At 42.5% G+C, this 12,668-nt stretch overlaps 1 protein-coding gene across 6 annotated transcripts in view; it reads right to left on the reverse strand.

Moving 5' to 3' along the window:
• Window positions 1–12,668, reverse strand: part of ABI1 (abl interactor 1) — a 121,341-nt gene that overhangs the window by 10,109 nt on the left and 98,564 nt on the right. For 2 of the 6 annotated variants that reach the window (XM_056857028.1, XM_056857027.1), the window contains 4 exons: window positions 8,704–8,844; window positions 6,553–6,653; window positions 4,745–4,825; window positions 2,434–2,610 (listed from right to left, as the gene is read on the reverse strand). In XM_056857028.1, the coding sequence (XP_056713006.1) occupies window positions 2,434–2,610; window positions 4,745–4,825; window positions 6,553–6,653; window positions 8,704–8,844 (500 nt within the window). The remainder of the gene's footprint in view (window positions 1–2,433; window positions 2,611–4,744; window positions 4,826–6,552; window positions 6,654–8,703; window positions 8,845–12,668) is intronic. The other 4 variants (XM_056857030.1, XM_056857029.1, XM_056857032.1 and 1 more) reach the window with 2 other exon arrangements.

Below are 12,668 nucleotides of genomic sequence, written 5' to 3' on the forward strand. Positions count from 1 at the left end.
CAAAACTAGATTTTAAGGGCAATCAATGCCCTCGCTGACAGCCTGCTGGTTTAAAATGCGACAACAGCATGTCACACAATACTGAAGAATTCGATTTTAGAGTAACCTGTATAAGGTGTCTTAAGTTCATAGATCTGATTTCCTCCCTTTCTTTGAGTTATGAGGAAAAATTCATCTTTATTGGCTTTAAGAGGGGATTAGACTGAGTCACGAAGAAAAGGTCTAGCAATGGCTACTATCCATGAGGACTGACGGGAACCTCTGAATACCAGAACTGGGGGGGGGGCACATCATGGAAAGTGTATCAAACCTACTGCCATTTTGTATGAAATGTTTCTGAGTTCAGCAGGGTAACGGTGGAACCGCAAGTTTGAAACAGGTTCTGCACTTTGAAGTATGCAGTTATCTTAAAGAAAACCATAATTCAGTCTTTAGAATTAAATTCTAGCACTGAGGTCATTTCAGAGCAACCTAATTTCCCCGTGCATCAATATAACTATGGTGGTCTGCTTTGCACAAATTTTATTTCTAAGGTTTTTTTTCCCTCTCTCTCTCTCTGCCCCCTGCATATACATATGCCTGTGTAATGCAAAGTGTATTTGCCTGCTGGCCATTTAAAAATGCAGCCCAAGCAAAGTGGGAAATGAGAAGACTGGGATGTTAAAATCATACATTTTTTACAGTGATAAAGACAAATTAAAACAAGGGGCTAAATGCTTTTGAAAGCATGGCAGGCTCCGTGTGTTTAGAGCTTGTGCCTGCATTCAAATAGTGCCTGAATTTAAAAAACATTAAATTGCAACAAACCTTCCCCAGCTCGGACAATTCATGAGTTCGCACCAACTGAAAGCAACACAGTTGTGTCCTTCTATGTTCATACATCCCTGGCTGTAGGTTTTCTTTAAAAGGGCACTGACCGCTAGCTTCAGTGGCGGACTGGGTCTAAAAATATTGGTTGCCAGGAGACAAAGGGGGCCCACCCACAGCTCTAAGGCTATCATTTAATTTTTATTAATTTTTATTTTTAACTTATTGTCTAATGGGGGGGGGCACTTAACCAGGAGCCCACAAGGCCCATTTGCCATCGGGCAAGCTGACACAATGGCCAGTCCCGCCACTGGCTAGCTTATTTACCATGTCTCAAAACTGCACAGGTTATTTCATTGTACCTATGATGTTGTTGCAAACGAGACTAAAACGAAGTAAGACTAATAAATTTAAAAAACACACTGGATTTTCAGGAAATTTCCTTTGCAGTGAACAACCATCTGTAGTGTAAAATGGAACAGGAACAATTACTTCCGCTTTACACACCACATTCTTTCAAATGACTCCTTGGAGGTTTCCACCTGGGGACTGGCTTGTGTGGTTCCCCCACTGATGGTCCAGCTGCTGATAAAAGCACAGCAGCAATGGGCTTACCAAATGGCAGGTCTCCCTACCCCAGTTTCCTGCGGTGGCCATCCCCCTCCTTCTCCCAGGCCTTTTCAATTTTATTTTAAAATGGCCATTTAGTATTATTATAAATATGTGTATAATATAATATCAATATCTGAATGCCAGCTTCTATTTTTTTAAAAAAAACTAAGCCTCTAGTTCTTCTTATTGCAAGCTGCGCCTTTCCATTTTTTATCTCTGTAACAAAAGGGGCTGAAGGTTTTATATAAATTTAAAGCTGAGAATTAAGAGAAATTGAAATACATATTGGTATAGTGTTATATTGATATAACGATATTAAACTGCCAATTTAAAAAGTCCCCAGTGGCAGGGGGAAGTGTCTGCTGCAGAGACAAGGTCAGGGGAAATGGCTACAATGTGGGTGGGGAAATTCAAACTTTCCTACCCACATAGCACCCATCTAGGCTTTACTGCCATCTTTCCCAAAACTTTGCAGCAAAGCAGGTTTCAGAATGTTCGGAGAAAAGCTGGGGAAACCCAGGAGATGCATAAATGCACCATGATGCTTTCGGGAAGCAAGGGGGAAAAAACTTCCCAGCAGCACTGAATCAAGGGCAAATATCCCATGTGAGGAAATGGCCCTTGTCTGGGCAAATATGTAGGCTTGGATCCAGCGGTGCACTACTGCAAACTGAAGTTCGTCCTTCTCATTGAAAGAGGGTCTCTCTGATTTCCGCCAATCCCCCTCCCCTCCATCCAACTGCCTTGTGTGTTGCACTGAACATTCTCCTGGAAGCCCCCGCACCCAAGATTCAGGAACAGCTTTGGGAGGAAGCACTGATGGACTGCAAGAGAAAAGAGGTGGGGGAAAAAAAACACCCTTGCACAAGTGGAACTCCATTGGCATCTGTTGAGGGTCCAAGCCATCATGTACATTCCACTCACTGGATCACTGATAACACACACAAAAACGAGCCACATTCAAAACCAGTTTGCACAGCAGTTCTGTGCTCTGCAGTAACCCAGCACGCTTACTTGAATTTTGAGAATAGAGAGGCCCGCCGTTAACATGAGGTTGAGCAGAAAATGGAGCAGTCACGGAAGGGTTCCGCCTAAATCCACCAGAAGAGGCCGAAGAAGTGGTAGAGTTGTGTCGGGAAATCTGCCTGGTCATTGTGCCATACTGGGAACCAGGGGCTGACCCGGGAGCAGCTGAAAAGCAGGAGCCAAATGGAACCAAACAAGAAGACTTAAACAAACAAACATCCCCCAATTATTAAGACAAGAGTGCAGAAAATCAGAGGAGAAATGTAAGAAGACCACAGCACAGCAAACTCATGAAACCGATATCCCCAGCAGTTGTAAGAGTCCACAAAGCAGATTAGAAAAGAAGCTACTGAAAATATGATGGGGGGGGGGAGGTTTCCATCCTACTTCATACACATATTTTTCTTAGGACTTAAACAGAGATAATGATTAAAAAATTAAAAGTTGGCAAAAAAAAACAATCTTTGAGGCTTTCAGAGATGCCACGACCACTTTAAAATGCAGGTTCTGCTGCCAGAGAAATCCTTTTAAAGGCAACTAATTGAACAAGTATCGCTGCAATATTTTCTAAATTATCAAGGGAAAGGGAAATCAAATACAATGGAAATGATTTTTTGGGTAAGTCGCCGTAAAAACTAATATCTGTCTGACATCCACCAAGCTTTTATTTTTCAGTAGCTGGGACCCTGCAGCTTGGAGATGTTTTCAGAAGTCACTTTTTAAAAAAGAGGGCGGGCTCTTGAACTCTTCTCACCTACAAGAGGCGACATCCTACAGAGAATTTTCACCATTAACAAATTAGAGCCATCTGCAGCCTTCAGTACTACTCTAAAATGTCTCAGTGCTGGGTATTTGTGAAGTTTCACACTAACACAAAAGATTTAAAAACCCAAACAAAAAAATTGCACCTTACGAAGTGCTACATAAACAACTAAGTTGTTAATCGGCTGTCGTGTCTATTCATAAGTGGAGGCGACAAAAATGGAGCTGTGTCAGCTGTAGCTCATTTGCTAATGCAAAAAGTTCTTTCCAGTGTTAAGGCTGAAACAAAATGTTCCCATTTGAACACATGTGTTTGTTGTGTTATCGATATATACTATATTATTGTTCAAAATCTAGTTCACAATATGGAAATTAAGACAAAGTTCGCAAGTCTTTTCTGGGTCAAAGCCTCTTAAGTTCATTGTAAGACAAAAAGCATCCTATGGCTACCCACCTGTAGAATAACAGACTCTATTGGACAAGCAGACCATGAACAACGCAAGGATTTATTTTTACATCAGCTGTACACATGAGTTTGTGTGGAGCTATTTCAGTTTTTAATGTCTGGGAAACCAAAGTCATGCCAAAGTGGAAATATCTTCATCGCATGGAACCATTCTGGAGAGTAACGAACTCCTTTAATAGCCAATACTCATGTTGGCAATGCTCTGTGTTGTGTAATTGAATTTTGTGTCTTGTATTGTGTGACCTGTGACAAGCCAACTCTCACAACGGCCCCCTTCAGACTAATGGGTAAAAGACTGATGGATTTCACCCAGGCAAGACACACACTATGGTTTTGATCCAACCACCTTTTCCACTGGTGAGAAAGGAAGGAAGGGGGTCTCACTTTGACAACCAAAAAGGCTATGCTAGGGATTGTGGAACTTAAAAAGCCATGTGGGGTGAAGGATGCAATAAGGGGAACCAGGCATGATTGAGGGGGGGAAAGCCCTATCTTTTAAAATGTATTGGTATGCAAAAGTCTACCAAAAGAATCTGTCTATTTATCAGGCCTCTCCTACTAAACTACATGTTCAAAACGATCAAACATTTTTGAAAGTCTCAACTTCTGCAATCACAGAAAATACACCATATGAAACTGATGTGGTATGAATGCAAATTGCTTTTGAAGAAGTTGCAGAAGTATCTGGGTCTCACTGATTACATTTATTTTTTGAACATCCCAGCACGCATTCAATTGTATATAAAGAGGGGCAAAACTCAGATTGTGATCCACTAGTTAAAATATCTCAGGTAGTCGGGCTGGAGCAGACCCGTCTGGTACCTGGGAGAGTTGTTGTGCCACAGCAGACAATACTAGACCAGGCGGCCCAATAATCTCGATTAATGCAAGCCTGATTCATTCATCTATATTTAACCTTCAGAGGCTTTCACCGTGAATATTAGCAGTGGTTAGATGGGTTAAATCCCCAACTGTTCTGGGCTTGACCACGTCAAACACACACAAAAAAGCCATTAGATGGAAAGGGGTTATTGTAAATACACTTATTCCAGCACTCTCAAAAGGTCTCACCTATCATACTGCCAGTCGTGAGAGGCAAGGGCATTGGTGGTGCTGGTGGTGCTTCAGGAGGAGGAGGAACAAATATTTGTGCTAATAAAATAGTTGAGATTGCCAAGTTAGGCATCAGCTCTGAGCAGAAAACATTTTTTGTTTTGATCATGTGGAAATTCAAATGCCATATTTACAAAATGCTGGTAGTTGCTGTTGACCAGGTAGAGAACTGTTCAGCCACTATGACTGGGCCAATGCGTGTGCTAACGGAAACGCAATAGTTTGCTGCACTTATTGTTTTGTTTTTATTGCCTTGTCTTCTAATTCTGTAATTGGCCTTGAGTCCCCATGAAAAAGGTGGGCTACAAATATAGTAAACAAACAAACGTGCTTTAAAAATCAGTAAGGAGGAAATGTTGTAAGCGGAGGACTAGACCAAGAAGGCGAGCGGCCAGAGTTTCAGGTCAAACTTAACTCACCACTTCTCTCCTGTTCTGAGTAAGTGGTATATCACCACTACACTTAAGTAGTTCCTATTGGTCTTAAAAAAGGAAGTTAACATTTTAAGTGTCCCCGAGTATTTGACTGCTAGCCCCATATGTAAAGGAATTTTAAGGTAAAGGTAGTCCCCTGTGCAAGCACCGGGTCATTACTGACCTATGGGGTGACGTCACATCCCAACATTTACTCGGCAGACTGTGTTTACGGGGTGGTTTGCCACTGCCTTCCCCAGTCGTCTACACTTTACCCCCAAGCACGCTGGGTACTCATTTTACCAACCTCGGAAGGATGTAAGGCTGAGTCAACCTTGAACCGGTTACCTGAAACCGACTTCCGTCGGGATCGAACTCAGGTCGTGAGCAGAGCTTTTTGACTGCGGTACTGCAGCTTACCACTCTGCGCCATGGGGCTCTTAAAGGAATTTTAGATAACAGTTAATTCAGCAGCTCTTGCAACAGCTCTTGGTTGGTTACTGCTGTTTTAGTTCATCAGTACCCAACACAAGGGTACTCTAGCACAAGGCATCTTTTGCTGAATATGACATTGCGCCTAGTGCCAAAGCTGCCTTATACTGAATCAGACCATGGGTCCATCTACTCAGACTAGCAGCAGCTCTCCAGGATCTTAAATAAAGGTCTTTCATAACACCTAACTATCTGATCCTTCCGGGTGCCAACACATAAAAATGCTAGGATCCTACCACCTATCATTCTCCTTTGGAAGTATAATTGAATAAAAAAGTATTGTCCTCTCAAAAGTTTTTTTTTTTTTAATGTAACCATGTCATGAATAGTATAGACAAACTATTTCTACTTGATTCTTAGTTGAAATCTTTCCCCCTTTGATTTTCTTCTCTTGTAATCTGGTCTTAAAACATTAATTCTCAATCTTTCCTTAAAACTCATTTGCAAACCAAGATGATCCACATGGGGAGATGTTTCCTCCTACACATATTGCAACAATCGACGTGCATTTATTTCCACAAAGGGAAACCAGGCGAAGAGCTGGAGAGACTAATATGAACAGCGAAGGGAAACCATTTGCTGCTTATCACCCACAATCATTCCAAAGTCATTTTAATGAACCCAGTGAATGCAACAGTTCTTGATGCATACATATTACAATAGAACATGGTGTAACTGAATACACAAACACACAAATTTTAATTCCAAAAACTGTATCCCTGGACAAAGCAATCCCATCAGAATCAGCTGAGCCCTCTGTTATATTAGGGTACAATTTAGAATCAGCTGAACCCTCTGTTATATTAGAATCAGCTGAACCTTCTGTTATATTAGGGTACAATTTAAGATCTGACAACATACCTTGCCCAATGGTTGGTGGCGAAGGCGTAGGCACGGCAATGGGAATGCCAATACTGCTGCTTCCACTGTTTTCTCGACTGCCGCTTCCTCCGCTACTGCCACTGCATGAAACATAATAAGGTAAGCGGACACCTTGCATGAATGCTTGCTTTAATAACTGTGCATTAAAACTGAATCAACAGTGACATAATGGATTTAACAAAACAAAACAAAAGCCACAAGCTAGGGTTGTCAATCCTGCCCCCCACAAAAGAAGAAAAGATCCCTTCTGCTTATTATCAGATCAGCAGAGCAAAACGCATGAAATTCTATCAGATATAGATGTAATTAGCTAGGCCATTAGACACTCACACACAGCCCCAGCTTTAGCTTATCTGACTATTTAATTAAAAGTGCAAGCAACCATCCAAGAGCTAAAAGAACGGTTAGCCTAACATAACATTGTAAAATGGTTACAAGCGCTCCGAACTAATTATGGGTGATAAATTGGATGTTCAAGGTTTCCAAACATAAGCAATTTGTAATTCTGATGGAACATGCAACACAAAGGTTTTTTTAAAAAATCTGAATATACAGTAATAAATAGTAAGGCATTGAGACACATTACAATTGCTTTGGCAAACAGTGCAGCATATGGTGCCACCCTTGGAGTGTTGGAGAAGAAGAAGAAGAAGAGGAGGAGTTGGCTTTTATATGCTGACTTTCTCTACCACTTAAAGAAGAATCAAACCGGCTTACAATCACCTTCCCTTCCCTTCCCCTCCCCTCAACAGACACCCTGTGAGGTAGGTGTGGTTGAGAGAGCTCTAAGAGAGCTGCGACTAGCCCGAGGTCACCCAGCTGGCTTCATGTGCAGGAGTGGGGAAACCAACCCAGTTCACCAGATTACCATCCACCGCTCATGTGGAGGAGTGGGGAATCAAACCTGGTTCTCCAGATCAGAGTCCAGTGCTCCAAACCATTGCTCTTAACCACTACACCACGCTGGCTCCCCCTCCACTCCACTGTGCTACTAAGGATACAACAAGTCTATTCCTCACAGCTCAAACTAATTTTATGGAGAAAACAGCTTCGTTTGCCGATTGCTCTCCTCCAACCCAGAAACGGTAGCATCTACACAGTATCTACAGGTGGTCTGTGGAATCTACAGCAAAGATCCAGTAGGTTGCTGCTGCATTGGGGGGGGGGAGGACTAGAAAGAATTTAGCTGTATGTGTGTGCCTCCAGCTCTACTGCCCAAGTAGATATGGTGTCAGCCTCACTTCCCCGTTCCCCCAAAAAATCATAATGAGGAGCTTTCAGGTGCGTCAGAAGCAGGGGGAAATTACCTTTTTAAAAAAAAACTGAACTGCAAGTCGGAAGAGTTAAATAAGCTTCCAGTTAATGGAAGAGCTATTTCTAAATGACAATACAGCATGTGCTCCGTTCATTTTCTCCACGTGCACACATACACACATACAAAGAGTCAAGTGCCAAGGTACTGAAAACAAGTAAACAATACATCTACATAATGGGGCGGGGGGTGGAAGTGGAGTTTGCAACTTGGAGCAGAGATCATTCCTGCTAAAATCAGTGCCTCGTATGCCAAAAACCTTGAACTTGTTGCCATGGTTGAAGCTGAATTTTGTACCACAAACCACTGAAGAGTCCATTTCTGCTGCCTCAAATAATGGTTCTATAAAAAGACTGGGGTGGGGGTTGCTGGAGATACTCACTTTTATGCTGTTGCTTTAAATAAGATATTTCAACTTACTGCAGGCTTTCTTAAAATAGAACTATTGCCATTTTTCAGCATCTGCAAAGCATCTGAAGTTCATAAGCTCCCATTACGGCGCTAAACAAGTCACAGTGCTGCTCATTAAAATGACCCCTCATATGTTTTTAAGCACTGAACACAACACAACAAACCTCAGCACTGGGAGAAAAATACTTGTTCTATTGCCGTAAGCAGCCAGCATCTATCTCTCTCCAATGCTGCTCTCGACCTTACTTCTGAAAGCCCGGCATGATCTCTTGCACAAGCTCTTGCACTAGAGCGCTATATCCTGCTGTGATTCTATCCATCCAACCCACAGTTGCCATATTCTTCTCCCATCTGATGTCAAGTTGGCCTTGCATTCAGTTTCCCGTCATTCTAGTCATGGATTCTACCTGTGTGTTCTGGGCCTCTGGTTCAAGGATGCTGTTCTTCCTGGACTGTGCTGGCTTCCAAGTCTTGCAGGACTTGTCATATAATCGTTAGGGACTGTCGGCGGCTTAACTGGCTCCAGCGTCTTGTAAGGAGTGTTCCGCCTGGCGGAAAGAACAAAAGAGGGGGGAAGGGGAAGACTTAATTTCACATAGGAACATAACAGCGGTGCAGTTTAGCATATGTGATCTTGGGAGTTTTTGTTCAACACAGCATGCCAAAAAGAGGCAGTGGCACCCAGTTATCTTATTCCAGCACTGGATGAAGGAGCCCTGCAACAAATTGAGGCCAGTGGGCGAAAACACATGGTCGCTTTAGCCTTCTTTATTCCGTTTCAGCCAGGATTCAGCCAGGATCAAACGCATGCGTTTCGCCGAACGTGCATTCGATCCTGGCTGAATCCTGGCTGAATCAGGGAATAAAGGAGGCTAAAGCGACCATGCGTTTTCGCCCAGTGTTTAAGGTGCCACAATATCGGTCATCGTCTTTCTTTCTGTTGCCTCTTGTACCTGTGATACATTGGATGAATGCTTCTCGGAAACACAGATTTTATAAGATTAACTGAAGTTTTTTTGTAAGACTTTAAACAGCAAGCACACGCACAAGACCAATACATCAAGACCAGCTGTTTTTTCCAGTTAACTTCTGTAACGCAATTCTAATGTTTTACTAAGCTTCTAAAAGCAACATCATAAAGTCCTAATTTCATTCTGTAAAAGAAGATGTCCCAGTAGGGCAGTACTTCATTTTCAGCCATCTCATAAAGTCAGGGAAGTCCATAATTGTGTTCTGAAATTATGAGTTCACACAAATCATGCAGAAAGCAACACAAATTTAAAATATGACTTTGTAGTGCCGAATACGATACATGATGAAAAAAGCAAATGAATTTACACATCTAAGCTGTAAAAGAGGACCAGACATGATATGATAGATTTCAAGATAAATGACAAGGAAAAAATGTAATCTGTAAAACTGTAGCAAAATATATTCATGGTGTTATAGAAAATGCAAATATTCATAAAGGTATTTTAAAATCCTGGAGCTGGAAATGTACAGCTGGCCACAGTTTCTGCAGCTGAACATACACAAAATATATCACTATGTCATCATCATCATCATCATCAACAGCCAACTAAGATATTTTGGGTTCAGATTTCATGTAAAATGGCTACTTCAAACCTATCCAGCTGTAAAGGAGTTCTTGAAGCCACCACAAATGCCCAATTTGGTCAATCCTTGAAATGGTGTTTTTTGGGGGAATCAGGAACATTTTGAATACTCCTTCCTTCCAAACCTATTTATAGGTTATTTTAGGAATAGTTTGCCTTGATGTAAGAATTGTGTTGACACTAATGGTTGCCACTAATCTCCCAACTATGGTTTAGAAATCAACTTCCAATCAGGGTTTGGAGATTAGCGCCATGAGGGTGGACCCCACAATCCTTCAGCATAAAGACTGGGACCATTTCCCATCCCCCCATCAGTCTTATTCAGTCCCAGAAAAGTTGATTTTTGAGGTAATGAGACCTGATAAACTCCTCCAAGATCTTAAGATGAGGACAGAAGTGACTGAAGGCCAAAATTTGGGCTTCAGCAGCTGGAAAGGACATCCTTTCCAGCCTCCATGTAGACCACAGCATGAGTCCAGTCCATGTTGACAAGGTCATTCTGCTGAGAAGAAGGGACATCCCCACAATCCCAGCTGGAATATTCATACACACTGGTCTCACAATCCCTGCACTTTGATCTCCTGAACTCTCTACTTCTGTCTCATTCTTTCAACTCAAAGTGAGGAGTTGCAAAAACATTTTAACACACACATGGTTTATGGAACTATATCAATACAATACATGCTGGCAGCAGTACTGAGGAACAGTATAGGCATTTCACAGAACCTTTGCCCAGCCTATTAAAGCTGGAGTAGTCTGTGGCAGTCTGATGTATATGGGAGCTGGTTTTTCTACAGGAGGTCCCTGAAATGAGTTGACTTTGTCTGTCCTTGTACAATGAACAAGAGTGAGCCAACAAACTATTTTTATTAATTCTCTGCCCTCCAATGCAACTAAGGCTAACTTCATCGTTAACTACCTCCAAAGGTGTCACAAGTTCTACTTTCCCACAGAAAAATTACAGTAAAATAATTAGTCCTTCCAAACTCTCCAAGCTAAATGCAGTTTATTGGCATCCCATTGGATTTATGGCTCTTGAACTCCTTTTCCCAGTACTCAGCAACTGCTATCTTTCAGCTCAGTGCAGGATTTACCACTCACCTTTCTTCCATCTTCTGCTCCATAAAATGCTTTTTACAACAGTGACTACTTTCTGTACGAGGATTGTCAGATATCTTAGAACCCACCCCTACCCTCTAAACAATGTTTTCTAGTCTGTGGGCTTTCCATTTAGCAGTTCCTAGTGAAAAGAAGCTGCCATGTTGCCTTAAATTATTGAGAATTTGTTTAAACTTTTGCACAGAAGGTACCGTTTACTAAGCATATTGAGCAAAGCCAGACATAAAATTTCTCCTTTGTTTCACTTAACAATGCAATCCAAAATCAGCTATGTATTGGGACTAACGATAGGAGTCAACTCTCTGTGAACAGCTGCCTCTTAAATATTAAATGTATTTGGATGTTTCACAAGTCAACGCATCATGTCGGCCACAGTGGATTCTTTTCCTTCCTTTACATGTTTCCCAAAGAGATCAGAACCTTACGGTGAGTGCCATTAGTACAATATTGAACATCCCTAGCTATGCACCTTTCTGTCATGCACATAAGCACCAGATATTTTTCCAAGTGAAATGTCAAATCCAGATGTGACAGCAAACAGAGGTTTTACTGTGACAAGCTTGCTGCTGCGCTTGCTCCCTTCCCAGCCCTCTTTGGGCGCCGAGAATGAGCAAAAGTTCCCAGGTCTGAAAAACCTGGAATCAAGCTCGGATTTGCCAGGGCATCCAAAACAAAAGCACCTGGGCAAACTGGCATTTGTTCCCCTCTGCAACTTCCACCAACTCCCCCTTCCTTCTGCAGCTCCCCCCTTGTGTTGCTCATCAGGTCTCCTGCCCCCCAAGTGCAGCATTTCATGATCAGTGGCCTGCAGCGGGAGTGGGGGAGGCAGGAAAACTTTGCTGCACCAATGCAAAATTTAGCCTGGATCCAGCCCATTATCTTCAGCTGTGGTTTCTCTCAAGCTCATGTACTCGAGACCACGTGACCCACGTCTTTAAGGAGTCTGCAGAGAGTCTCGTCTACAGTGGATGCATCCTGCCAAGATTTATAGATTATGGCAAATGCATACTGAAAAGTTCGGAGTCATTCTTTCACCTTGTCATCTCTTGGCCAGCAAAGTGGTCTCGGATGTCAGGAACTTGCCTTCCAGCACAATTAAGATTAACTTCCCCTCCTAGGTACTCCTGCTATTGTTTGCAGAGTTGCAACTCAGGAGAATAGGTACAGAAACCCAGCCTCCATTTGCCTTCCTGCAGCAGTGAATGACAGTCAGCGCTCCAGCACCAGTGACCCCGTTCCACCCAAAGGAGTTTTCTGGCCTCCTTCCCAGAGCATCCCAACTCACCATATGAGAAACTAAGAGCTAAGAGACAGCATCAGAATAGTATCATCTAGCCTAATGTTGCTTCTGACCCACACAACATAATGTGCTTGCTTATAGACAAGGTATAACTCCTCCCGCCTAAGGCTTTCACGTGCTACCATATTTCCCAACCCCGTCTTTTTGGAGCCTCTATAGCAGACAAGAGGGGATCCCAGGAACCAGATTTCAGTTGGCATTCCAGGCTGCCATGGGAGGGGAGAGGCATGAAAATCAATCTTTGGGAGCAGAAATCCTTGCACCTATGGAACAGCTGCTGTTCTCCCCTTTGCCTAAAACAGAAAGCAAGACAGTAGACCCCTCACCCAAGTTGTAA

Source organism: Euleptes europaea, chromosome 11 (assembly GCF_029931775.1).
Source record: "Euleptes europaea isolate rEulEur1 chromosome 11, rEulEur1.hap1, whole genome shotgun sequence".
NCBI lineage: Eukaryota > Metazoa > Chordata > Lepidosauria > Squamata > Sphaerodactylidae > Euleptes > Euleptes europaea.